Source organism: Camelina sativa, chromosome 9 (genome assembly GCF_000633955.1).
Source record: "Camelina sativa cultivar DH55 chromosome 9, Cs, whole genome shotgun sequence".
NCBI lineage: Eukaryota > Viridiplantae > Streptophyta > Magnoliopsida > Brassicales > Brassicaceae > Camelina > Camelina sativa.
Window position 1 is genome coordinate 35,411,004 of NC_025693.1, and position 27,431 is coordinate 35,438,434.

Sequence of the window (27,431 nt, forward strand, 5' to 3'; positions counted from 1 at the left end):
ATGATAGATTTAGGATCCTTCTCAAACTGAATTCAATATGATATTAGAATGAAACTATGAATTACAGAGATTGTAATCCACAATACGAAAGAGTACTCGTTATACAAGAGTATGGATAACGGAATCACAAATAGATCAACATAGATCTCTACAAGCACATCGCTTGGCCACAATCTCAACGACAAACAACATAATCCCCAAAATGAGAACAGACTCTCAACTTTATACAATTTCCCATGCCTAACGGCAACCCTCTTCGTCAGTTCAAGTCTTCTGTTTGACTTCCACTTGCGTCCACGTCAGCTCCTCCAATGGCTAAATTCTGCTGAGCTGGCGACTTCCTCTGCTTCCTGAAATAAGCTTGGTGAATCGTATCACTCGACTTAGCCGACAATACACGCCTTGCACTTGAATTGATCCCTATATTCTACGGCATTGATCCGTCAGACTTGAAAATCCGAAGCGGGTGCTTCCGCAAAGCTTTTGAGAAGCATGAGCAGAGGTATGATCTGGAGACTGTGGATGTATGGAGAAGAGCTTTGGCTCTAGTTGGAAAAATCTCTGGCTGGGATTCCAATAGCAGGTTCATTGTTCTTCATCAAATCAAACTGTCTCTTGATGATGTGATCAAGTCTTTTATCTGTTGTTGGCTTGGCTTGATTACAGGAAGGAGGACTCAGAGCTTGTACATGAAATTGTTCAAGATCTTTCTGAAAGATTATACTCACATTTATCAGACGGCACAACTGGATTGGTGGGGATGAGTTCTCACAAGAAACAAATAGAACCTTTCCTATCAATGGACTCTGGAGATGTCCGAATGATAGGAGTCTGGGGTACGGGTGGCGTTGGGAAAACAACCATCGTGAAATATGTCTTTGAAGGACTCTCGAGTCAGTTTGATGCTCGTTGCCTTCTAGAAAACGTGAAAGGAGATTTCAAACAATATGGTCAATCACACTTGCGAAAGGAACTCTTGTCTGAAATCTTCCCAAAAAGTCCCTTGAGTGCGCAGTGTATCACTTCTGTTGCAATGAAGCGAAGACTTCGTGGCAAGAAGGTTCTTTTAGTCCTCGATGATGTTGATCACGTTCAACAACTGCAAGATTTGGCTGGGAATTGGTTTGGTCCAGGAAGCAGGATCATTATAACTACACGGGACAAGCGTGTGTTAGATGAGCATGGTGTGGAACACATTTATGAAGTAAAGCCTTTGAGGCCTACCCATGCACTTCAGCTTTTCAGCAAACATGCTTTCAAAATGAATCGTCCACAAGCAGAGTTTAGAGAGCTCTCTTTAGATATTGTCGAGCAACTTGGTGGTCTTCCATTAGCTATTCGAGTCATTGGTGCATCTCTATATCAACGGAAAATAGAACTCTGGGAAGATAAGCTGTTTATACTGAAAAATAGTCTCGATAAATCTATCTCACTGGCGTTAAAAGTAAGTTATGATGCACTGGATGAGCATGAAAAGATTGTTTTTCTTTATGTTGCTGGTTGTTTTAATGGGGAGTATATGGATCGAGCGAAAAAGGTACTAGACTCCTTTGTCTTTAAATCTGAACCAAGGCTAGTAACTTTGATGGAGAAGTCTCTGATTGGTTCGTCTAAAAGTACGAGGCTATGGGTTCATGATCTACTTCAAGACATGGCCAAGGATATTATTTGTGAAGGGAAAAAGGAAAAACTATGGAAGCGTAAAATGCTATGGAATTTTTCCTATGTCAAAGGCTTGTTCACTGAACATATGGTAAGACAAGAAAGTTTAAAGCTGGCTCTAGGCATGAACATTTATTTCTCTGATTCCATATTTCTTCGTTTAGAGCTGATCTCTGGCTATTTAGTTTCTCGATTAAGCTTGTTTTGATTGCTGTTTTGCTTTTCTTTTTTACATTGTCACGGCAGGGAACTAAAGACATACAGGTTGAAAGTATATTGCTCAATATGGCTGAAGGAACAGAGCTTTGCATCAACCATGCAACGTTTAAGAGGATGTTCAATCTCAAATTTCTTAAAATTTATAATAACTTTACTGTTGGGGGAGCAAAATGAGCATGGTTAACGATCTTGACTACCTCCCTCCACTGAGATATCTTCACTGGGAGGCTTACATTTTGAAAACGTTGCCTTCTCGCTTCCAGACTGACTATCTAGTTGAACTTAATCTCCCTGATAGTTCAATTGAAACACTATGGAGCGGAACTAAGGTACTAGTCCTAAATGATAACAAAATATACTGGCGTTCAAATGTTTCTCTTTTATTTTAATGCTTCTGGGGGTCTTTGTTTTCCTGCCAAGGGAAATGATCTGACATGTTTCTTGCTTCTTTTGTATGACAGGACCTTCGAAGTCTAAAACACATGAACCTTAACAGATGCAAGAACCTGATTGAAATTCCAGACCTTTCTAAGGCAAGGAGTCTTGAGAGTTTATGCCTTTGTGAATGCGAAAGCTTGGTTGAGCTCCCTTCTTCTATTGGTCATCTCGATAAGCTAGTTAAGCTATCCATGCGAAGTTGCACGAAACTCAAGAATCTATCGTGTAATATCTACTTGACGTCCCTCAAAATTCTTTCTTTAGATGAATGCACAATTATAAAAGAGTTTCCATTTGTTTCCGACAATATTGAAGAGTTGGGATTGAGCTGGACATCAATTGAAGAAGTGCCAACATCGATCAAGCGTCTCTCAAGGCTCAGAGAAATGCGGTTGTCACAATGCAAGAGACTGAAGAATCTCCCAGACACCATTGGGAGTTTGGAGTCTCTCAAACATCTGGGGCTTGCGTACTGTCCCAATGTCACAGTATTTCCAGTGCTTGGAAATGGAATAGAAACGCTGTCCTTGAATGGTACAGCGATAGAAGAAGTGCCGTCTTCGATAGGTGATAAGCTGAATCTGATATCTCTTGACATGTCTGAGTGCCAGAGGCTCCAGAATCTCCCTCACACGTTGAGCAATCTCAAAAACCTGAAGTTGCTTTACCTCCGTGGATGCACCAATATCACTGAACGCCCACATGTTGCAGGGGAAATGAGAAGATTAGATTTATATGGGACCTCAATAGAGACATATGGCTTTCTCTCTGAAGAGGAAGCACTTAAGTTGCGCAATCGTGATATGGACTTTGTCAAGGCAGTTCTCACTCGGTATGTCCGGAAATACAAGAAGAATCGGAACTCAAGATAGTTGATGACTGCTCAAGGACTCGGATTTGGGGTAGGATGCTCAATCTGGATTTCAGTTTGATCTCAGTTCAGGCTTTTCCCTTTCTGAATAATAGTATCCTAATCTTATTATGGTATTCAATGGGGGAAAATATCTGAGCCGGAGACTGTACTGTGGAACGTTCTGAATTAATGAATTCTTCAGGAAGGAAAATTGCGAAAATGGTCTTGCTCTGTTCAGGAAAATGAGAAACCAATGTGTTGGATTGTACATGTCTTTTTAATATAAAGTCACTGTCGGGTACTCACAAAACGGAAAGGAAGAACATTTCTCTGGAGATGATGATGATTGGAATGCAGACGGAGTAGTCCATATTTCAAGCGTCTTCCACTGTAGCGGTTTGTTGTTATGCCTCACCAAAGAAGAAACACCGAGGCTTGTGGTTTGGAACCCATTTCATGGGGAAACTAGGTGGATCGAAACCAATTATCGTGAGGACATTACATCTGCCAGCTACTCCTTCGCTCTGGGGTACGAGAAGAAGGATAACTCGCATCGTAGCCTCAAAATCTTGAGATCTTCAGGAATGATCTACACAATCTACAATTTAAACTCTGATTCATGGAAGGATATTACTTTCACTGCTAACGGCGGCATGAAGTTTCATAAATGTGGCGTGTCTCTCAAGGGAAATACTTACTGGCTTGCTCATAATATTACTAATGTGCCTGCTGGGAGGTGGCTCGAATGGGTTTATTTATACGCTGTTTTGAATTTTACAAGAGAGAGATTTGGACGGCCGCTAAGTCTCCCGTTTCGCTCTTATTATTATGATATTGTGACTCTATCTAGTGTTAGAGGAGAGCAACTTGCTGTGTTATTTCGTCGAAATGGTACATCACAGATGGAGATATGGATCACAACTAAGATTGAGCCCGAAGCAGTGTCTTGGGGCAAATTGTTCTTAGCGGTGGATAGGAAAACATTTCTTACTTACGCTCAGTTCCCATTTGAACACGAGAGTTTCTTTGTTGACGAAGATAAGAAAGTCTTCATGGTTTTTGATAATGACAAAGCAACGGTGACGCGCAAGGTAGCTTACATCATTGGAGAGGATGCATATTTAAAAAAAGTGGATCTTGGAGAATATACAGACGACATATATGGTTGGTTCGCCAGTTGTGTGCTCATATGTTCCAAGCTCAATGCAAATCGATCAAGCTGCACCACCACAAGGCAACAATATTTGATTAACTAGTCCATTAATTTACAAAAGCATACTCCACGGTCTTGTTGGTTCTTTCAACATTTATTTGAAACAGTCCAATGCTTCTTGTGGACTATTTCCTTGGAAGCTCTCTTTAAGCATTTTGCTAATCAGCTGAAGAGAAAGGACTATTGTTATGCATGATGCAGTTGCTCTCTTTGTCATGTGAAAAGCAAGAAAAATGTTTTCATACCATCTCTTTGCAACACATGACAGCAAAGAAACTGAGGCTTACCAGAACTAATAATATGACTCCTCTCCTTAAATCAACATATCCTATGGCTCAAATGTAAAACATATACTATAATTTTGTTGTGGCGTTACTTCTCTTATATTATATACACAATGATTACTAAATGATTCGCTCAAACTTTGGTGATGTTGAGTTTTAAACCCAGCGAGTATGCAGTTTCACAGCTCATCAAGCTGACTTTGCTACTACTATATACTATAAGCTGTTGTTCTTGGGAATGCATTTGCATTTATCATCAATCGAGATGAACAATCCCCCGATGGTTATCAATGTTTTTGCTGTTTGATGCTTAATTATAAAGTTGATCGCTAGGTTAATAAAAATTGAAATGTCTTGGTCACACATAATAAGCCCTCAAGATTAACAAGCCCAATATTAGCCCATCTCAGGTCTCTATATGTCTTCAAACTGCCGCCAGACGTGTTTACTATTTGTATAGCTAGTCGGAAGGTACGAAAAGAGTTTTGACCTAACTTGAAGATGAAGGATTCAATAACGGCGCTGTCCGATCTTCCACTAGATATGGTAGAGGAAGTGATCTCTAAGGTTCCGTTAACATCTCTTAGAGCAGTGCGAACTACTTGCAAAAACTGGAATGGTTTGTTCAAACATCGTCGGAGCTTTACAAAGAAGCACATCCGTAAATCAAGAGCAGCAACGAAGAAGAGAGAGTTTATGGCAATCATGAGGAGCAATGCTAGTGTTGATCTAATGAGTTTCAATTTCCGTGGACTTGACAATGATGACGACGTTGAAACATTTATAAATCGAAAAGCTAAATTCGTTAGCCTAAACGATGGAGACGGAGTTGATGATATATATAGCGTCTCCCACTGCCGTGGCTTGTTGTTATGCAGCTGCAGCACCACCGGAAAAAAAAATTCGAGGCTTATGGTTTTGAACCCTTATCGTGGGCAAACAAGGTGGATCGAACCCATTGACCACGAATGCTACATGGACTCGTACGCTCTGGGATACGAGAAGAAGAAGACGAACTCGCGTCGTTGCCACAAAATCTTGAGATCCATGTAGATGTACTCGAAGTTTTAAAGATGATATCGGATACATGGGAGAAATAAGTTGTAAGTATCAAATCTACAATTTTAACTCTGATTCGTGGAAGGATATTCATCTCACTCCCAACAGGCACTTGCGGTTTTATACACGTGACGTGTCTCTCAAGGGAAATACTTACTGGCTTGTTCGAAGGGAAACTAACTGGTTTATAAAAAGGCCACTTTGCAAATTATCTCGAAGGGATTTTTACCGAGAACGAGTGGAAGAAAGCCCAAAGCTCTCTTTACTTTGTTTTGATTTCACAACGGAGAGATTTGGACCGCCTCTAGATCTACCGTTTCACTATCCCCAACGCGATAATGTGTCTCTATCTAGTGTAAGAGAAGAGCAGCTTGCAGTGTTATGTCAGCGATCCGATACATTAGAGATGGAGATATGGATTAGTAATAAGATTGAGCCCGAAGCGGCGTCCTGGAGCAAGTTGTTCGTAGCTTTGAACCTGAAAACACGTCTTACTTCCTTGTTTCAAGTTGGGAGTTTTTTTCTTGACAAGGGGAAGAAAGTAGTTGTAGTTTTTTGTAGAGACCTAATAATCGTCAACGGGATGCACTGGGCAGCTTATATAATCCGAGAGGATGGATGTTTTAAAAAAGTGGTTCTTGGAGAATTTATATACAAACATGGTTGCCCAGTAATTATGTGCCCTTATGTTCCAAGCTCAGTGCAAATCAAGCAGGCTACACCACGAGGCAATCATGTTGATTAAGTTAGTCCATTTTACGAAGTTTAATCTCTATGTATTTTTACAGTTTTCTTTTTGTCATTTTAATCATTTATACTATTAAAGCAAAGAGTAATTACGTCCAGCTCTAAGGATTATATGTGGACTGCCAAAATGTGATTTAAGGTCATGGAAAAAGATGATTGGAGCGGACATCATATAGAGACTCTCTTTAGGGTTTCATCAATTTAAAGATGTAAATGTTGATTCGAAAACTTGAATCGCTCACCAGTAAAAAGATCGTGAACTAGTGATTCCTAGAAATCAAAGTTTATAGAAGCAGAAATAGCTGACGAGAAGAAAAAAAAAAACGAAAAAAAACCAAATCGCCGTCTGTGGGGATCGAACCCACGGCCACGTGGTTAAAAGCCACGCGCTCTGCCACTGAGCTAAGACGGCATTGATGGCAGAGGAGTAAACTCATAATTGACAAACGAAGTAAGTAAAGTCAAAACAGTTTTTAGGAAACCGAAGCTCTGTCCGTGATTTTCTCTATAGAAGAAAAGAGCTGTTACTTACTTCACGAGTAACCCCAAAAGAAAACCCTGTAAAAGCGAAGAAGAAAGACGGGTATAGCTTTCTTTCGTTTGTTCTAAAGTTAAAAAGCCCATTGGGCTCACGACGACAATGGGAAGTGTATTTTCTACGTTGTATTTTTTTTTTTTTGTCAATATTTTCTACGTTACGTTAGACGACAAAAAAAACAAAATTTCAACGTTACGTTTGACCTCTAAAAACGGAGAAATTGCAAGAAGAAAAAACGGAGAAATTGCTACGATTACGAGTGTGTACGATTGAACCGCGTCGAGGAGTCGAATTTGCATTGAAGCTTCTTCGATCGATTGCTTCTCTTTCCTTTCTCTGATAAAATGGCTTGTTCGATTCCAGAATCACGGTTAAGCTTCCTTGATTTTGCCACTCTCGCCGCTAGTAAATACCACTTTTTGCTTCCATGGCGGTTAGCTTTTTCTACTTGGCTATTGTATTTGTCTTCCTCGCCGTCTTCGTGGTAATATGCTACCGTCTCCTCGAGTTCATGAAGAAATCAGAGACTGCGCCTAGGTTAACTCGGCGTAGTATTCCTGTTTCTGCTTCAGCTGCTTTGGCGGCGGAGCCGGATGAGGATTCGCCGTCTCGGTCTGTGTGGAATTACGACGTCTTCCTCAGTTTCAGAGGTACAGATGTTCGTAAATATTTCGTCAGCCATCTCTACGAGGCTCTCAAAAGTGAAGGAATCGAACCTTTTCACGACGACAGAGAACTTCAGAAAGGCGATTACATCTGGAAGGGACTCGACGAAGCGATGATTGGGTCACTACACGCCATCGTCGTTATATCCAAGGGCTACGCTACCTCTCGCTGGTGTTTGGAAGAGCTTTCGGTTATGATCGACCTCGTTGAGAAGAAACGCCTTCAATTGATACCTATATTCTATGAAATTGATCCGTCAGACTTGAAGAGACGAAGCGGGTGCTTCTACGAAGCTCTTAAGAATCATGAGCTGAGGTATGATCTGGATACGGTGGATAGATGGAGAACCGCTTTGTCTGAAGTTGGAAATATTTCTGGCTGGGATTCCAAAAGCAGGTTACTACTTTGTTGTCTTTCTTTTAATATCAATCTTTCATTATTATGTTGATCAATCTTCTGAGTATAACAAGTGTTAACGATAGCTGTTTGATCTAAAATTCCTATCTTGATAGAGTTATGAGTTATGACTTATGGGGTCTTATCTGTTGGGATTGACGCAGGAAAGAGGACTCAGAGCTTATACAGGTAATAGTTCAAGATCTTTCTGACAGATTATCATCACAGTCATCTGGTGGCACAGATGGATTGGTGGGGATGAGTTATCACAAGAAAGTCATGGAATCTTTCTTGTCAATGGACTCCGGAGATGTCCGAATGGTAGGAGTCTGGGGTATGGGTGGAAGAGGGAAAACCACCATTGCAAAGTATGTCTTTGAAGAATTTTCTAGTCAGTTTGATGCTCGTTGCTTGCTAGAAAACGTGAAAGGAGATTTCAAACTATATGGTGAATCACATTTGCGAAAGAAAATCATGTCTGGAATCTTCCCGAAGAGTCCCCTGAATGCACGATGTATCAGCCCTGATGCAATGAAGCGAAGACTTCGTGGCAAGAAGGTCCTTCTCGTCCTCGATGATGTTGATGACATTCAACAACTGCGCGCATTGGCTGGAAGCTGCGAGTGGTTCGGACCAGGAAGCAGGGTCATAATAACTACACGAGACAAGCGTGTGTTAGATGAGCATGATGTGCCACACATTTATGAAGTGAAGCCTCTGAGGACTACTCAAGCACTTCAGCTTTTCAGTGAGCATGCCTTCAAAATGAATCATCCACCAGAAGGATTTAGAGAACTTTCTCTAGATGTTGTTGAGCAACTTGGTGGTCTTCCGCTAGCGCTTCGAGTTATTGGCGCATCCCTATATCGCCGGGAAATAGCATTCTGGGAAGATAAGCTGTTTATACTGAAAAATAGTCTTGATAAATCTATCTCACTGGCGTTGAGAGTAAGTTATGATGCACTGGATGAGCATGAAAAGATTGTTTTTCTTTATGTTGCTGCTTGTTTCGATGGGGAATATAGGGATCAAGCGACAAATATACTAGACCCCTTTGTCATTTCTTCTAGACCAAACCTTGTGACGCTGATGGAGAAATCTCTTATCAGTATGACAAGAGATACGAGGCTATGGGTTCATGATTTACTTCAAGACATGGCCAAGGATATTATTTGTGAAGGAAAAAAAGAAAAACCATGGAAGCGTAAAATGTTGTGGAAGTTTTTGGATGTCAAAAGCTTGTTCACTGAAAATATGGTACGACAAGAAGGTTTCAAGTTAATTCTACACATGAACGTTGGGAAACATTTTATGTTTATTTTTAGTCTCTCAATGAAGCTTTTACTGATCACTTTCTATTACGTTATCTCGACAGGGAACTGAAGACATTGAGGTTGAAAGTATATTGCTCAACATGGCTGGAGAAACAGAGCTTAACATTAACCCTGCAGCGTTTAAGAGGATGTTCAATCTCAAATTTCTTAAAATACGTAATAATAACACTGTTGGAGGGAGTAAAGTGCACATGGTTAACGACCTTGACTACCTCCCTCCACTGAGATATCTTCGATGGGAGGCTTACACTCTAAAATCGCTGCCTTATCTCTTCCAGACTGAACATCTAGTTGAACTAAACCTCCCTTATAGTTCAGTTGAAACATTATGGAGCGGAACTCAGGTACTACTTCTATGCGTTTGGCTAATTTTTGTAATACAGTAGTTAGTAGGTCTTTCATTGTTATTGATGTTTTTCTTAAAAAAAGTATAATTGTTCTAGTGTTATCTTTTACACACACCAGCTTTGGGAGGCTCTCTTTGTTTTGAATACTTTGGTGGGTTGTTATTTTTGTTCATAGGATATGATCTTATCATATATCATACACTAGTAACCAATATCTTGCTTTTTTGTATGGCAGGACCTTCGAAGTCTAAGGCACATGGACCTTAGTAGATGCAGGCACCTGATTAACATTCCAGACCTTTCTAAAGCAAAGAGTCTTGAGAGTTTATGTCTTAGTAACTGTGAGAGTTTGGTCGAGCTTCATTCTTCTCTTTGGCATCTCGATAAGCTAGTTAAGTTGTGGATGGCAAATTGCACAAAACTCAAGAATCTTCCGTGTAACATCTACTTGAAGTCCCTCCAGAGTCTTTCTCTAGACGGATGCACAAGTATAGAAGATTTTCCATTTGTTTCCGATAATATTGAGATGTTGGGACTGATGGGGACATCAATTGAAGTAGTGCCAACGTGGATCGACCGTCTCTCAAGGCTCAGACTTCTGCGGCTGTCCAAATGCAAGAGACTGAAGAATCTCCCAGACACCATTGGGAGCTTGGAGTCACTCAGAACTCTCTGGCTTGGTTGCTGTCCCAACGTCACAGTTTTCCCAGTACTTGGAAATGGAATAGTAAAACTGGGCTTGAAAGGAACATCGATAGAAGAGGTGCCCTCAACGATAGGTGATAAGCTGAATCTCATGTACCTTTGCTTGTCAGATTGCCAGAGGCTAAAAAATCTTCCTCACACGTTGAGCAACTTGAAAAACCTGAAGTTGCTTTATCTCCGTGGATGCACCAATATCACTGAGCGCCCACATGTTGCAGGGGACATCAGAAGATTGGATTTATATGGGACGTCAATAGAGAATTATGGCCCTCTCTCTGAAGAGGAAGCGCTTGAGTTGCGCAATCGTGATATAGACTTCCTGAAGGCGTTTGTCACTCGGCATGTCCGGAGATACAAGAAAAACCGGAAGTCTAGATAGGTGATGAATGCTCAAGGACTCGGATTTGCGGTTGGATGCTCAATCTGGCTTTTCCTTTTATGAATGATAGGAACATGTATTAGTTCAATTAGTTCTGTTTGTTTCATATCCGTTTATCCGAATTGAGCAGCAGTTTGTGGGATTTTGCTGAATATGAATTATGTAGTGCAAAGATGGTGGGAACAAAATTGAAGCTTGACGAGGTATTAGTCCCCGGAGAGCCAGAGAAAAATATCATAAATGGAAGACAGAATCATAGATAAGAAAAAACAAACAGATTCTTCGAACACTGAGTTGGTTGCTGTGTCAAAAGTTCCACAGCTTAAAGAAGAGAATAAAATCGAAAAACATGAGATCCATCAAATCCGATTGATCTACTTTGGGAACTTGAGAAGATTAGCATCGTTTCCCAAGTAGTGAAACGGAAACCTTTGATTAACCGGAGATGAAGACGAACCACCATTGCTGTTACCCAAATGGTCATGAGTAACAACAGCCTGGTCGTTATTATCGTTGTTACTCAAGTCACCAAAACATTTTGCTTGATGGTTCTGCACTTGCTGCTGCTGCTGTTGCTGATTCATGTTGGTTGTAGTGAGAAGCTTGTCCAGAAACGACCAGTCTCCACCATAGTTGTTGTTAGAAGTCAGCCTCAGTAGATTCTGTGAACATTCAATGTCTGTTGTATTGATTGATGACACAAACGGTTGGGTTGCTGCTGCTGCCGCTGCAGCTGCTGCAGCTGAGTCAGGGCTAAATAGCTGAGGTAGATGCATTGAGCCATGACTCAGAGTGTTTGCAAACTCATGTAAAGGCATGTGGATTTGTCGTCCAATGTGATGATGATGATGATCCAGAGGATGTGGGATCAAAGAAGAATGATTGTTTGAATTGGAGTCAATGTGATGATGGTGATCATGATCATTGTTGGTGCTTATGTATTGGTGATGATGATGGTGATGATGATCTTGATCTTGTTCTTGGTGAAATCCTCTGAAATGATTCTTCTTCTTGAACACTCTGCATACAACCCACCCATCTTCCTGCAAATTACACACATGAAAGGATAAATCCAGTACTTCGATCAGGAGTATGGTCTCTTAATCTGATGATATGTTGTATATTGTACCTGAATTTCGTTTTCGTTGTCATCTAGGCGATATTCGTGCATGATCCATTCGGTTTTTTGGCCATGAGGAGCACGACCAGTGTAGAAGACAAGAGTCTTACGAAGTCCAATCTTCTTGGAGCTGTTGAGATGTATGGATTTGTCTCTACCCGTAGCTTTCCAGAACCCGGCTGCAGTCGCCCGGTTCGTTCGGGTCCCAGTCGGATATTTCTTGTCCTTGTGGCTAAAGAAATACCACTCGTTTTGAGGACCCGACCCGATTCTGCATTTCTCTGCACATATACAACAACCAACAAAATTTGTTAGAAATATAATATAATGGAAAAAACAAATCAGAAATCAAAACGTATTCATCAGTCATTTTCAAATAAATATTTATTTGGCTTACGGCTATGGGTTGTTCTCTGTCTGCAGTGTGAAAAAACTATTGGCTTATTTTGAGGGTATAATACAAAATATTATCATGTCAAGATTAGTCATATACTTTGGTCTTCTGTTACTAATCTAAAAGACATGACTGAATAGACAACTTTGTCTCTTTCTTGGTGTATACACACGTACACACGTATAAGGTTTCATGGTTCCGTAAAAAGTGGAAAATAATTGATCAGGATGAAAAGAAATGATTAAAACTTAAAATGCATGACATTATAAGTAGTTGCATGTTTCCATGGAGACACAGACAAACCCCTAGACAATATTACCACAATCTATGTATTTGTCCTTTGACATCTAACTTGTAGTCTTGTGCAGGGCCAACTACATACTTCCCCAAATGTTATCTACCTTGTAATCTCTCTCGCTCGCTCTATATATTCTATATATCTAGAATTAACTTGAAATTTATGATATTGATTGTGATAGTCTATAGTATAATTTACTGATCAGTATATAATAGTCATTCATTAAATGTGTGGATTAGGTGGTGATGATTATAGTTAAAGAAGAGCTAACTATCAGCTGGGGATTATATATATATATATACATTTTACCTTTAAGCTCCCAAGGTTCCAGCTTGTTGAGATCGACTTCTCTAATAACATCCAAATCAATTGGTTCATAAGAGACCTTCTTCTTAAGGTAATAGTAAAGAAGCTCCTCCTCCGTTGGATGAAACCGGAATCCTGGAGGCACTGAAAGCTGTCCTCCTCCAGCCACCGTTGATGACGACCCTATCTCCATTATCCGTACTCTTCTGTAAGCAGATTAAATATGTTTTCTCTTTGACCTTTGCCCTAATCAAATATTAACCCCAAAAAAAAAAGAACACACAAATTACATTAATTAAAGGTTTTAACTTTTAACAAATTGAGCAATGAATGAGTTTGATCATGCAAGTATCCAACAAATCTCAAGGTATTGATTGGGTTTTGAGTTATATTTAGATCAAAAATCAAAACCCTAGTTTCAAAATGCATGCATATAGTCATGAAGAACAAAGGCTCCAACTTCTTTTCTTTTTAAAAACAAAAGATGGATCTTTTCTTACATATACCCACATAAGTAAAACTTTAATGCCCAAGAAAAACATGAAGGTGTTAAAAAACTGGAAGATCTTTGTCTGCTTCTTAAACAAGGGAGGTTTGATGATATAGGTTAGTCTTGTTCTTAAGTAAGAGAAGATATGAAAATAGAGAGATGTTTGAAGTGAAAAGTACACATGATATATGAGGGTGTGTGAGGGAGTGCGTGTGTATATATATGTAGATGCAGATGATGATGACGACAATGAAAGATATATGATGGATGAGGAAAGAAACGAACCTTGGAGGCCGGAAAGTATTGCTTCTGTTAGAGGCAAGAGGTAGAAGACAATGAAAGAGAGAGAGCTATGAAGCAAGCAAAATGAATTTCTACAAAACTGAAGATATCTTAGCTTCAAGGGCACGACGTTTAGGGTTTCTATCTCTCTCTCTCTCTCTTTCTTCTTCTTTGAGATAGCTGAAAGTGAGGAGAGAGAAAGATGGAGAAACTTTGGCTTCTATGGATCAGTGCCACTATTTTGTATTGAATTTAATAAACCAAAGCTGGTCACAGAAATATATGAGTATTATTATTTTAATACGTATAGGCAGTTTCCAGTATATATTTTTTCTTGTCACATATATAAACCTTACATATATATACATATTGGTATACAACAGCTAAAGATGATATCATTTATAGAGTATGTAATCTCTCTTAGATGGTGGCAAATAATTTTGAAGATTCACCATGTCTAGTGTTGTGCCTAGAGTTTTGGAGGTCTGAAGCGAATGAAGAAAAATGTACATGATGATTTGCCAATAACGATCATATTCTTCGACACTATATATGTTTCGAATTTCCTAATTTCGGCTGTTTGTTTTGGTTTTTTCCTCCAAATATATATACATAATGTGTATATGTATTAGATAGCTACATTATTATTAATTTGTACGGTAGCGTGAGTAGGATTATGAGGATTAACTATATTAATCACTATGGATTACAGCTGTGATTTAGTAAGACTGACTGATTTTGGTTTTGCTTTGAAACAAGTAGGAATCGATTAATGAGAGATAATGAATTTCGAATACAATATAGTAAAATACAGTACATGATAAAAACAATATAATAGAAGATCTGGTTTATGTATCCCAAGGACAAAACAAAACAAGAATTGAAGCTTCTATGCCCTCAAAATTGCAGTCAAATGTTGGGAAGAAAATGATGTATCGTACCTTGAATTATGCTCCCACTCACTTTTTTATTGCATCAATTTCAGTGCAGCTCTGTTGAAAATTTAGTAATACGATTCTACTTTACTATATAGTCTATTTACTTATACTAATGAGTTATTCCCTACTTACCAATTTACCATAATTATTATTTGAACAACGTTAGAAACTAGTATGGGATTTAAACAAAGAGTTAAAAACTAAATGAATGAAAAATTATTTCTTAACATTTTGTAAGATAATATTCTTGTATTTGTTGTTTTGTTTTATTTTTTTCTTGTATTAGTTTGAAGTTTAATACATATTTACGTCAATTCACAAACGTTTTTAAGGTTCTAAAAATAGCAAAATACGACTATATCTTTCCCCTAGATAATGTGTACACATATGATATTCAGCAGCTGCATTTTCCATCAAACAATCATAATTTTAATACGTATGCAAAGGCATGGGAGATCAAATTGTAAACTATGGATATATATATATATATATATATATGATTTCCTATAATATAATTCTTGTTATAGATTTATGAAATCATCCATGTTAAATAAATAAAAAGTCACTATACCAACAAATTATAGACATATAGACTTTTGAGTCTTTGACAAAAGGAATAAGAAGAAGAATAGAAGAAGGTAATAATGGAAACCGTATGTAGGAGAGGAATGGCACGTGCGATAGAAGAAGCAAAATCCTGAAAGGCCGTGGAGGAGAGCACGTGATGGTCCAACACCAAATCCACAATTCAAGGTCCCCTTGTTTGACTTAACCCTCTCGTACGTCTTGAGATTCCTCCCCAAACAATTAGCCCTCTCACTTTTTCTCCTTTTTTTTTTCCCCAAAAGCGAATTACATAAATTATTAAACATAAATATGAATATGATAGTATATATAAATGGTAACTTTAATTTCCTAAATTCCATGTCAAGATACACGAAACACATAAAAACATTGGATTCTCACGGTAAATCATATCTTCGTAACAATTTATGGAAGTTACAAGTTTCTGTTGCGCCCATTATTATCTTATTGAGATAGATGTGCCGTTGCCTTCACGAAGACGTCATGCATTAAACCCTTATTAATGAGCGTTTAATCATATAGATACCAACATGTTCTGAAACTTATAATGTTATTTTAGAATCCCCATTATGGCCAAGTGTTCGTATAAACTCAAAGCGATACGCTCTCATTATCTTAGTATATTGTATACAATATGTATATATACACACTACACAGTTTCGTTCAGGTGGATTACTGGATCAGCTGGTTTATATTATATTTTTTATTTATTTTATAATAACTATTAACAAGGAGTGAAATTTATTACTAATTTTCGGATAGTATAAAACAAAAAAAAACAAAAATTAAAATCGAAGAGATTACTTTTAAATGAAGAAAAAAAACAAAAAGTAAACTGGGTGCATATATGTTATACGAGTGTAAAGTGTCAAACTATTGATGGGATAATAAAATGCCTAATGAAGATGAGTTACGAGAAGAGTACCAAAAACGTATTTTTAGCAGTGTTCAAGAAAGCGCTAGGCGGTATGTGGACGGTGATCCAGCGCCTAGCGCTTAGAACACCTAGTCAGAATTTTAGGCGTTTTAAGGCGGTTTAGGCGTTTACAATACGAACATTATATATAATATTATATGTAAAATTATGTAAAAATATATGTTAGAAGAAATAAATAATGATAAATCATAAACTAAAATTAGTAAAAATATATTTATTTAATTTAGATTAATAACATATTAACATTTATATGAATATAAACTTAAAATTTTAAATATATGTAATTAAAAATAAAAAATATACAATAAAATAATATTATGTGATTTTAGGCGGTCTAAGCGGTCGTTTAGGCGTCTGCTGAGCGCCTAGACGGCACCTAGGCGACCAGCTAGACCGCTTTCTTAAACACTGATTTTTAGTGACCAAGTTGGCAAATGGGTAACCGGACCAACCGATCCGGTCCGTTTCGGTCATCCATCAGACCACGACGTCATTTCATGTTATACTTATTGGGCCATAAAGTAAATACCCTTTTATGAAAACAACCCACATAACGCTGGAAAGCCCAACAACGAATAAACATTACTACTATTATAAAGTATTTTTACACATTATATAACCCGTAATTGCTTTCTGTTACGTCATCTCAACCCTAACTTTATCCAATCAGTATTACATCCAAACGGTAAAAATAATCTTGGGATAAAATAGAAACTTTTGTTGGCGTTTCTACAGATTTTTTATTGGACCAAACATATTCATAACTTTCGTTTTGAGACTCCCCCGGCGCCGGTAAAGTCAGCAAGAGCACCGACGATCGCGTTTCAGATCGTCAAAAAGTAGAAGGAACACCCGCGCGCGAGAAATCACCCAGGGTGCAACGATTTTGTAGGGTAAGCTTTTCCGATTCTTCTTCTTCTTCTTCTCTCCATGTAATTTAGGTCAATTCCGTCGGTGCTTTGATTTGGGGTTTTTTATTTTCCGAGGGCGCAAATCTTCGCTGTTTATGAATTTTTGGATCGTAGATTTTGGGCTAAGTTGCTGATATCTTCTTTGCTCATCTAGCTGCGAATTTTGCCCAACAGTAAAGTTTTTTTTTTTTAAATTCTTCCTGAAGTTTCGGAGAAAGGCTGAGGTTTTTTTTTTTATAAATTCTTCATTGCATATGTTTGTTTATCATAATTACTCGCTAAAAAGCTTCTAAATTTGTCGTCTCTTTGATGCAAAGCTCCTAAAACACGGCTTATGGGTTAATTGTGTTGAGATTTTTGTTCATTTATGAGATATTCTTGCTTCTCTATAATAATATACTTGTGATTCTCTTAGTATCATAGCTATGTAGAAGATTAATACTGTTGTTTCCAGGTCAATGGCGTCTTCTTCGGATGCTTGGATGAGAGATTACAATGAGGCTTTGAAACTCTCTGAGGACATTAATGGCATGATGTCTGAAAGGAATGCCTCCGGGTTAACCGGGCCTGATGCTCAACGTCGTGCCTCAGCCATACGAAGAAAGATCACCATCTTGGGGACCCGATTAGACAGTTTACAGTCCCTTCTTGTTAAGGTTCCTGGGAAGCAGAATGTGTAAGCCTTTTTTATAATATGGTTGCTTGTTAAACTCCCCATATTAGACAACACTATGTTTCATGTTGGTCTTGACCTATTTTTATTATGGTTAATGTGTATGCAATTGCTGGTTAACAGTTCTGATAAAGAGATGAATCGTCGCAAGGATATGGTTGGGAATTTGAGATCAAAAACAAATCAGGTGGCCTCTGCTTTGAATATGTCAAACTTTGCAAACAGAGACAGCTTGCTTGGTCCAGATATAAAGCCGGATGATGCGATGAAAAGAGTCTCTGGCATGGATAACCAAGGAATTGTTGGATTTCAACGGCAAGTTATGAGAGGTAAGCTGTGGTATGTAACACTATTCTAGGTCCATAGTAATGATACTGCCTTGTGTATTGATTTCCCGTTTGATTGTATTTTATTTCCATGAGTAGAACAAGACGAGGGACTTGAGAAGTTGGAGGAGACAGTCATGAGTACCAAGCACATTGCTCTCGCTGTCAACGAGGAGCTCACTCTGCAGACAAGGCTTATTGTATGTATCCGCTGTTGTTCATTTGTTGATTTTGAATTCTTCTTCTAATGAAATCTGGCTTTCTTCCATGCAGGATGACTTAGATTACCATGTAGATGTCACTGACTCTCGCTTACGGGTAAGTATATTCTTTGAACACATTAGTCTCATTAGTTGCTAGCCTAAGCTGGTCCATTGATAAGCTAAAGACCAGAACCTCTCTGTAGTTGCCTTTTTAATCATAAAAAGCAACAATTTTTCAAGTTAATTAATGTGATTCGCATCTCGTCTTTGATTTTGATGTGGTTTGTGTTTCTTAATGATGGCAGCGTGTGCAAAAGAGCCTTGCCGTGATGAACAAGAGCATGAAAAGTGGTTGCTCATGCATGTCCATGCTTATATCTGTGCTTGGAATCGTTGGTCTAGCTCTTGTGATTTGGCTGCTGGTTAAGTATCTGTAATGTTAGCATGGTGGTAACTTGTGAAAGCTGATCCTGTGCTCTCAGCCTCTCCTCTGCGCTGCTTAATGGTTGTAATCTATTCCTTGTTTCGATATTTATGCTCCTTTCCTTCCATTGCAAAGTTTAATACCGCAGCGTGTAAGAAAACTCAAGAAGTATAGAATCTATATGGTATGGCTCCAACTTGGTTTTCAATTAAGAACTACTCGTGGTAGGACAATGCAGAAACAGAATTTTAGCATTGTAGGCGGTGCTTCTGATGGAAGTATTGGTCACATTCACCTCTTTTATGTTATTTCATTCTTTGGATTCGAATATGATTATACATTGTCCTACTGTTTTAAAAAGACATAGGCAAATAACTTTGGAAAAACATAAATGTGAAAAAAAGTGTGCATTAATGTTTAAATAATTCTAGGTTATTCTTTTTCTCATATCACAATTCACAAATAAAAATACCCCCTCAAACTAAAAAAGTTACTTCACGCGCCCAGTTTATATATTTTAACAAAAACAGCGATTTTCAAAGGTTTTTTAGTCCATGGATTTCGGGGAGGTGGCGTCGACGCGCTCACTGTGAGAGCTTAGTTTTTAAATAATTAGAGGCCCATTAATGTTTTTAAAATGCCCAATAGCATATATAAGCCTTCAATGGCTTCATGTTAATTCTTCGCCATATATTCATCAATTTTGATTCTTCATCTCCTTCTGTGACTCAAGAGGGGCAATTGGTGGTAATTGACGGTACGATGTATAAGCATTTTTGGTATTCCCTGGATTAACAACGTTACTTTGTTTGAATTTCCTTTGCCCATTTCATTGGTTTCCTAATGGCGTAAGCATGTTAGATTCTGGTGTCTTCGACTGAATGTAGGTTCTCTTAGATGAAGGTTTTAAGAGAGTCGTGAGCTCAAGAAGTTGCGTTATTTTTGTTTCTTTTGATAAACAATGGTCGTCTCTGCCAAATAAAGTGACAACCTCCAGAAGCAGTGTATCAGAAAAGAGAAGAGAAACTTACACAGAGCCTTCCTCCAACAGTGTAAGGATGAGCACTAGCACTTGAGTTTTTGGATTGTACATTGCTCAACTGTGTAGATTGTTTCAAACTGTAAAACCCACACAATTTTGCAATCACATGCCAATTTTGTGCAGGCATTGCTCATCGGTTATACTTTGGTCAAAATACAAAGAGAAAGAATGATACTATATTACTGTAACATGAAGCAATTCTGTGGTTTGCGAGTGTCTCGCCTTAATATACAATTTACCATTTTACTGAGAAGAAAAGAGGACCTATGCGGTTGGTGCCGGAGTTGGTGTTGTGGCTCGAAGGAGTTGTTGCAGAAACCGAGCTGCAAGACGTTGGCCTACACCGCCTGCAACACGTCCTCCAAGTCTTCGTGCCTCTGGTTGTTGTAACACCTGATTAACAAAATAAGAGTTCCTTTAGCTCACTGATCAATTACGTTATGGATCAGTTCAGCGCACAAGATCAATGAAGTCACCTGTACTATTGGCTGCAAAATAGCAGGATCAAAGCTTTCTGAAGATTGAAGAAGGCCCCAGATTCTAGAGACCTGATCCCGAAGCTCAAGCGTACTTTGAAGTTCCGTGGAGCTCATTGTCAGAGGGCCATTCCCATTTCCATTGAAGACAAGAGATCGCAGAAACTCAGGAAGGGAATTGTATGTATCAACAACAGTGCCCAACGCAATCGCTTCACTGACTCGTACAGCTTCTTTAATTACTAACAGTCGAAGCTCTTCCCCATTTGGATCCAGCAACAGCTTCAAAACTGGTTGCAGAGCATCCTTTGCTGAGAAGTCTCTATCTTTACTTCCCTGTTGTAGAAGGTTCTCGAGTCTATTCCACCTAAATTTTCCATCTTTGAATAAAAGCTCGATAAGGGCATCTCTTAGATACGGGTTTGGATCAGTGAGAAGCCTTTTGGCAAAATATGGGTATGAAGCAGCTAAGACTTTGAAATTAGGATCTGCGTAAAGTGCCAAACCTTCAAGCACAGTAAGCGACCTCAGAATCAGAGCATAGTAGGCCGGGACATTAAATGGATACTGATAGAAGACAGCACCTAGACCATCAACCAAAGTTTTGAAATTGAGCTCGCTCACAGTATAATTAAGTGCATCGTCAAAGAAGTCTCTGAGAGCTGGTATGATGGGAGTAACATCCACATCAGGCGACAAGAACTTCAAAGCATAGTAATCTCGGGCCATGGCTTCATAATCTCGGTTCACTAAATGAACAACATGACCTATGATAGCAAATCTAGCTTCCTCTGGTGTCTCACTCATCATGCCAAAGTCTAGAAAGGCAAGTTTTCCATCAGGTGTTGCCAAGAGATTACCAGGATGAGGGTCAGCGTGGAAAAAACCATACTCTAAGAGTTGCCGTAGGCTACACTGGATTCCTGTATTTACAAGATCCAGAACCTTCAAACCCTGACTCTCAATGGCAAGTTGCTCGTTCAGTTTAGTTCCCTCAACCCATTCCATTGTTAGAACCTTGCGGCCCGTGTAATCCCAGAAAATATCAGGTACAAGAACATCTGCTTTATCAGCATACAGTTTCTTAAACCTTCTGGCATTTTGCGCCTCTTGGACGTAGTTTAGCTCCTGGTAGACTCTGCAGGCAAACTCGTCGATAAGGGTAAGGACATCGGTAGTGATGAAGTCAACATACTTGTTAATGAGTTTCCCAACTCCTCTAATGAGGTAAAAATCAAGGCCAATGTCTTCTTCGATTCCAGGGCGTTGAACTTTGACAGCAACAACCTGACCTGAATACCTCAGCTGAGCTTTGTAAACCTGGCCAAGACTAGCAGCTGCGATTGGCTCAGGGGATATAGACGAGAAGATGGACTCTAGAGACAAATCCAACTCTCTCTCAATGCAAGCAAAGGCCTCTGCATCAGGGAAGGTTGGCAAAGCATCCTATTTAGGAACTCAAACAAAATAGTATTCAAAGTTAGAGATGTTCTCTTGCCTATCCCAAACAAGTATTTTCATATCTGCCTTTTTGATACTAGATATGTAAAGCTGAGTAATGATGGGGTAAGAAGAGGTGAACCTGAAGCTCGGCAAGTTCTTCAAGATAATCGGGTGGACAGAGGTCTGGTCGGGTGGACAAACCTTGACCCAATTTAACAAAAGTAGGTCCGAGACGAGTGAAAATGCGCCGGAGCTGGCCAGCTCTCTTCTTCATATTCTTCTCTAAGTTGCCTCGCTTCTGATCAATCCCCAATTTCAAAGCGAAACCACCCAAAGCTCCCAATATCTCCAAACTTCTTCGCAAAGCCTAAAAATCCGAAATTGAGCTGCATCTCTCAGTGGAACCATAACTGTACAAAACTTGAAACTCCAAAAAAGACTGACGAACGAAACGAAGTAGCTAACCTTGAAAGGCTGAGAGCCATGTTTCCTGGCGATGAGCTCCGGAGAATAAACAGAAGCATCAACAGCACGACCCAGAGCTCGCGCCTCAGCTTGAAGGTCATCCGCGAGATCAGCTCGTCGGTACTGTACAACCGGCGCCGTAGTCGGTCTCGACGAGGGAGAAGGACTCGCCGACGCTCCATCCTCTCTAGGCCTAGCTTGAACCAAAGCCGCACGAGCTAATCTCCTCCGATTGACAAAGATAAACTTGGATTTTGCGCCATTTCTTTTCGAATTGCGTAACGAAAGACCGTCACCGAATAGAGTTAAACCCAGCGACTGACCAACCACCAGACTCATCGTGGAACACTCTCCGCGAAATTCAGATAGAGAGAGAGTAATAGAAGAAAGAAGAAAGGATTCAGATTGTGATTGCCCAGCCAGTAACAGCCATGAAAGAAGAAGAACAAGAGAGAGAGAGAAAGAGACGAGAAGAGATATATTTATGAACGAAAGATAGAGAGATTAGAAGCGTATTTGGTAACTTACTTACTAGAGACTTCTCTCAACTAAAAATACATATATTACACGAAAAAACAAGGTCCACACTTTGGGCATGCCGTGACGTTCTCTATTTAATTCTTCAACCCGGAAACAATAAACAAACCACGAGACAAAGGAGACATTATAGCATTTCTAAATAAATTTTTTAACATTCCTGGGATAGACAAGTATAAGCAGCCATGGCCATTAAGTTTTTTTTTGTGAATGTAATTAGTTTCAACCTAACAATATCTCTCTTTCAGGTTTAAAACCAACAACACAAGTCCCATATTAGAGAGAATCTAGAAGAAACACTTCTCACTACTTCCTCCGATACATCCACTTTCTTTTATGTACATATATGCCGGTGAAAAAAAACACTTTTCTTCTCTCGGGAATGTTAGCCTCGGTTATTTAGATTTCCTCTTCTAGTAAATGGGATTCGTTCTTCTGCAAAAAAACCCATCAATTTATATATTTCATGGGTTTTTTTTGGGAAGTAATAAATAAAGCATATAATAGTGAAACAAGAGANCGTAACGAAAGACCATCACCGAATAGAGTTAAACCCAGCGACTGACCAACCACCAGACTCATCGTGGAACGCTCTCAGCGAAAATCAGATAGAGAGAGAGAGAGAGAACAATATAGAAGAAAGAAGAAAGGATTCAGATTGTGATTGCCCAGCCAGAAACAGCCTCATGAAAGAAGAAGAACAAGAGAGAGAGAGAGAGGGACGAGAAGAGAGATATTTATTATGAACGAAAGATAGAGAGATTAGAAGCGTATTTGGTAAACTTATGAGTTATATATTACACGAAAAAACAAGGTCCACACTTTGGGCATGCCGTGACGTTCTCTATTTAATTCTTCAACCCGGAAACAATAACAAACCACGAGACAAAGGAGACATTATAGCAATTTTAACATTCCTGGGATAGACAAGTATAAGCAGCCATAGCCATTTAAGTTTTTTTGCCTTTTTTATAAATGTAATTAGTTTCAACCTAACAATATCTCCCTTTGAGGTTCAAAACCAACAACACAAGTCCCATATTAGAGAGAACTCTAGAAGAAACCCTTCTCACTACTTCCTCCGATACATCCAATTTCTTTTATGTACATATATGCCGGTGAAAAAACACTTAGATTTCTTCTCTCGGGAATTTTAGCCTCGGTTATTCAGATTTCCTCTTCTAGTAAATGGGATTCGTTCTTCTGCAAAACCCATCAATTTATATATTTCATGGTTTTTTTTCGCGGAGTAATAAATTAAGGCCTATCATAGTGAAACAAGAGATTTAGAGTATATTATGATATTACCATGGTGTTGCTCTATGTTATCCTCATCATCATAATCTCCGTTGTTACTTGTGAAGAACGGTGTTAGATAGTTCTTATCTAGTTCTGTGAATGATGCCGCGCTGCATACAACAAAACAATAAATGAATGGGATTCTTGTGTTTTCATAGAGACTTGAAAGCCGACAAAATGTTGTTGAGGCGTGAGTAAGTTGATGAGTCATTTACCTCTTATGGAACTCTCTTAGTTTTGTTCTGAATCCACTTCCTGACGGTGTATCTTCATCATCATCATAACTAGTCATATAACGACTGTTCACCACCTCAAAACCCTGACAAGAGACAGAGATTAACGTTCTAATAGGAGGGATCATCTTTTAGGACATGAATTCTACGTAAATGGCCTAAATGATATATACATTCAGATGACTTACATCACCTAAGGATGTATCGTGGCTATCACCTACAACCTCTAGGGCTTCAAGCATTGTACCAGTGGATCCTCCAATCAGCAACACCTGCAATCAGTACCACAAGCATCAACGATCACATGGTAAGCAAAATACTTTGGCTCAGCTATCAGCAACAGAAACCTTTGATCAGGATGCTCAGTTTAAAGCAAATTGTAGTTCCTAAAGAAGGATGGATTACCGTCAGAACAACAATGGCTGTCGTTGCAGTAAATATAGTTTGACCATGTCCTTCTGGGAGATCGTGAACAGATTGCAGAGCAAGAGCAAAAGCCATAGCACCTCGAAGTCCTATGCAATCCACATGTCTTGGTTATTTATTACTAATAAATTGTAAACAATAACTACTTCAGGGAAAAAAGAGCAGTATCTTACCACTGTACCAAAGTGCTTTCTGATGCGTCATTGGTATTTTCCTATGAGCAGGCCGTGCCAGATTGACCAAATATCCACAACCAAACACATTAGCTGCCCTGAGTAAGACATATATGACAAAGAGTAACACTATCAGACACCAAAAACAGCAGCAGGAAAAATAAGCTATTCGGAAATGAATATATGTACTTATAGTCTTATACAGATCATCAAAGTGAAACAAAATGCATACCTTGCAATTACGATAAATAACTGAAGTTCATCACCAATGATAAAAATAAAGTTAAGGACCAACATATAAAAAGGAAATAATTGAATTACGATTCAGTAAAACTTGAGTAAGAGGATACAATAGAGAAAAAGATGAATCCCAAGTGTGACCAACTATGCTTTTCCATGGCAATATCAAAACCCATGTAGATGAACCTGCAGATTTTATCATTTCAAATTGTAAGATCACGTCATTGACGAACATACTAACAACCAAACTATTAATATGCATGGGAGAATAAGAATCAAATACATACACAAAAGTCTCTGCCAGTGAAGATATCAGATGAAAAAACGCAGACACAAATCGCTGAGAATTTGCAGACAAGTTTGAGTAGGTATAATGTTTCATGACCTAGAAGGCACAGGCAGTTTCCGTTATACTACTTTACTTTTGGCGAAAACACATAAAGTTCATGTAATTGAATGACAACTCACAATCCCAGTAAATAGAATCGATACGATGCCAGATAGACTGAGACCTTCAGCAAGCATGTATCTAGCACAAAGAAAACAAAGTTAACAAACTGCACAATTTCTAATTCTATGAGAGTGGAATATAGGAGACACATAGCTAATATAGAAGAGAAGACTTTTATTACGAGAAATATGGAAAAAGCACGAAGAGGCAGCACTCCAAGTTCTGCAGACTGAAAGCGAGCGAATCAGAATAAAATATTTCATTGCTGAGCAATAGAACCCAAAATAAAGAAATCTTCAAACACAGACTACGGTCACTCACTTGTCAACATCCAGTCCTGCATACTTGAATAGGTGCTTTGCATTAAGGCTAACAACTCATCTATGTGTATGTAATGAAGTGAAATGTTACAGAAGAATCTTAAACCACAAAAAGGATATGAGAGCAGAGGTGAATCCAACTCCAACACCTGCAGAAGCACACATTTGTCTTTTTTTATAACCCGGAGGACAAATATAAGAATATAGTGACATAAGAAAATCTTGAGAAGCTTCTAATTCAGTATGATATTTCTAGGTATATTTCTTCCATTAAACTTGTTCATAACATCGAATTTTATTAGCAGCATTCTCAAACTCAAACGCTACCATGCCATTTCAAGTTGAGAGAGCCAAACCATGCATGAATATAGGGACAGAGAAGAAGTAAGGCAGGTGATTAAAGCAAACCTGCAGACATTGAACCGACAAACGTTTCGAGAAACCTGACTATCACCATAAAGAAATTCTGTCCAGAGGAATGACTTCTCACCAAGGACATTGTCCTGCGTCCCAGTTTATAACCTTGTTAAAATACCTTACCATCTAACTATAGTGTTTCAAACCATATTTTATATTAGCTTATCAACCTGTACAGAGATATCGCCATCTGCAAAAAGCAACATAAGAAAGAGAAAGACCTGATCAGTAATGTGCCATTTTTTATCCTAATATATACATACAGAAAGTAGAAATCACTTCTTAAAAACTACTTACAGCATCATTTAAAACCGATTCTCCAAACACCAGGGCATACAAATTTACATCTGAACCAAGTTCCTGCCAAAAAATACAGTAGTAAGAAGCGGTCGAAAACTAGTACTATCCAGAAAATGGTGAATAAGCAGTGAAAGTACCTGAAATATAGACAATACAGTGACAGGATCAGTGGCCGAGATAAGAGAGCCAAACATGAGACACTCGACCAATGGAAGTCTGTACATGAGAAACATCAAACCGCCAAGGTACCTTCAAAGAGAAAAACAAATTCATGAATAATGGAAAGAGGGCCTTTTCTGTCAAGAAAAATGTTATAAACATAAGCCATGCACAAGAAAGAGATACTTACACTAGCAATCCAGTAACCATGGAAGCTACAAAAGTTCCAAGCACTGAAAAAGTGACAATGGCTCCAAAGTTTGAAAAGAAAGGTTTCTGCATAAAACCCCAGCAACAACGTAAGCATCATCAAGAATGCAATATCTGATGGTAAAACAAGAAAATCAATAAAGACAGGAGAGGTCTCTGAACTTACAGGTTGCAAACTGAAGCCAGACTGGGTGCAAACAAGTACGTCAAGGAAAAACAACATATTTTATTGCCAAATTGCTAATCATTGAAAAGATTATGTCACACAGATACGTAAGTGTAAACTAAAGGCAAGAACATTAGCAAAAATACAAAACTCGATAAAGGATATAATATGATGGGAGGCAGCAGAAACAGAAAGAAGAACTCATCGTGGAAATTGAACCATGTCCTGGAGAAAAATCAAAATTGATTAGCGCATTCAAGAATAATGAGTAATTTACTAAAATACAATAAAAAAATAGAAATATATATATATAAATAATAATTGAGAAAAAAAAAAAAAAAAAAAAA

The 27,431-nt window shown here is 38.6% G+C and overlaps 7 protein-coding genes and 1 non-coding gene across 10 annotated transcripts in view; 4 read left to right on the forward strand and 4 right to left on the reverse strand.

Annotated features, from left to right (window-relative positions):
- LOC104715985 (TMV resistance protein N-like) overlaps nt 1-2,199 on the forward strand; it is a 7,540-nt gene extending 5,341 nt beyond the window's left edge. The window contains exons 2-4 of the mRNA XM_019230117.1: nt 448-583; nt 667-1,753; nt 1,909-2,199. Of these exons, the coding sequence (XP_019085662.1) occupies nt 448-583; nt 667-1,753; nt 1,909-2,055 (1,370 nt within the window). The 3' untranslated portion in view covers nt 2,056-2,199. The remainder of the gene's footprint in view (nt 1-447; nt 584-666; nt 1,754-1,908) is intronic.
- On the forward strand, nt 5,171-5,722 carry LOC104715986 (putative F-box protein At2g11200). Its single transcript, XM_010433346.1, has one exon. It carries the CDS (start codon nt 5,171-5,173, stop codon nt 5,720-5,722), a length of 552 nt encoding a protein of 183 aa, XP_010431648.1.
- Nucleotides 6,816-6,887, reverse strand: TRNAK-UUU. Its single transcript has one exon. It is a non-coding gene; the product is annotated as a tRNA-Lys (tRNA).
- Nucleotides 7,230-10,992, forward strand: LOC104714256 (disease resistance protein TAO1-like). Its single transcript, XM_010431552.2, has 4 exons — nt 7,230-8,075; nt 8,240-9,332; nt 9,451-9,753; nt 9,992-10,992. Exons 1-4 carry the CDS (start codon nt 7,441-7,443, stop codon nt 10,838-10,840), a joined length of 2,880 nt encoding a protein of 959 aa, XP_010429854.1. The 5' UTR covers nt 7,230-7,440; the 3' UTR covers nt 10,841-10,992.
- Nucleotides 10,997-13,919, reverse strand: LOC104714254 (protein SOMBRERO). 2 transcript variants are annotated; one of them, XM_010431551.2, is made up of 4 exons: nt 13,734-13,919; nt 12,962-13,204; nt 11,970-12,241; nt 10,997-11,883 (listed from the first exon to the last, which is right to left on the reverse strand). In XM_010431551.2, exons 2-4 carry the CDS (start codon nt 13,149-13,151, stop codon nt 11,215-11,217), a joined length of 1,131 nt encoding a protein of 376 aa, XP_010429853.1. In that variant the 5' UTR covers nt 13,152-13,204; nt 13,734-13,919; the 3' UTR covers nt 10,997-11,214. The 2 variants fall into 2 exon arrangements, with proteins under 2 accessions (XP_010429853.1, XP_010429852.1); XM_010431550.2 differs by lacking the exon at nt 13,734-13,919 and adding an exon at nt 13,459-13,665.
- Nucleotides 16,834-18,981, forward strand: LOC104714257 (syntaxin-52-like). The gene is made up of 6 exons (XM_010431553.2): nt 16,834-17,083; nt 17,556-17,777; nt 17,898-18,103; nt 18,200-18,300; nt 18,374-18,418; nt 18,609-18,981. Exons 2-6 carry the CDS (start codon nt 17,560-17,562, stop codon nt 18,738-18,740), a joined length of 702 nt encoding a protein of 233 aa, XP_010429855.1. The 5' UTR covers nt 16,834-17,083; nt 17,556-17,559; the 3' UTR covers nt 18,741-18,981.
- LOC104714259 (uncharacterized aarF domain-containing protein kinase At1g79600, chloroplastic) lies at nt 19,735-22,671 on the reverse strand. Its single transcript, XM_010431557.2, has 4 exons — nt 22,154-22,671; nt 21,828-22,055; nt 20,246-21,691; nt 19,735-20,162 (listed from the first exon to the last, which is right to left on the reverse strand). The coding sequence occupies exons 1-4, from the start codon at nt 22,490-22,492 to the stop codon at nt 20,034-20,036; spliced, it is 2,142 nt and encodes a 713-aa protein (XP_010429859.1). The 5' UTR covers nt 22,493-22,671; the 3' UTR covers nt 19,735-20,033.
- Nucleotides 22,811-27,431, reverse strand: part of LOC104714258 (sodium/hydrogen exchanger 6-like) — a 5,153-nt gene continuing 532 nt past the window's right edge. The window contains exons 3-22 of one of the 2 annotated variants that reach the window (XM_010431556.2): nt 27,250-27,309; nt 27,085-27,109; nt 26,899-26,984; nt 26,687-26,798; nt 26,547-26,609; nt 26,420-26,439; nt 26,241-26,335; nt 25,953-25,981; nt 25,834-25,865; nt 25,694-25,741; nt 25,530-25,590; nt 25,349-25,446; nt 25,172-25,247; nt 25,054-25,073; nt 24,822-24,919; nt 24,628-24,737; nt 24,411-24,494; nt 24,205-24,308; nt 23,999-24,099; nt 22,811-23,125 (exon numbers count right to left, since the gene is read on the reverse strand). In XM_010431556.2, coding sequence (XP_010429858.1) covers nt 23,076-23,125; nt 23,999-24,099; nt 24,205-24,308; nt 24,411-24,494; nt 24,628-24,737; nt 24,822-24,919; nt 25,054-25,073; nt 25,172-25,247; nt 25,349-25,446; nt 25,530-25,590; nt 25,694-25,741; nt 25,834-25,865; nt 25,953-25,981; nt 26,241-26,335; nt 26,420-26,439; nt 26,547-26,609; nt 26,687-26,798; nt 26,899-26,984; nt 27,085-27,109; nt 27,250-27,309 — 1,372 coding nt within the window. In that variant the 3' untranslated portion in view covers nt 22,811-23,075. Of the gene's footprint in view, nt 23,126-23,587; nt 23,894-23,998; nt 24,100-24,204; nt 24,309-24,410; nt 24,495-24,627; nt 24,738-24,821; nt 24,920-25,053; nt 25,074-25,171; nt 25,248-25,348; nt 25,447-25,529; nt 25,591-25,693; nt 25,742-25,833; nt 25,866-25,952; nt 25,982-26,240; nt 26,336-26,419; nt 26,440-26,546; nt 26,610-26,686; nt 26,799-26,898; nt 26,985-27,084; nt 27,110-27,249; nt 27,310-27,431 lie in introns of those variants that run through there. The other variant, XM_010431555.2, reaches the window with a different exon arrangement.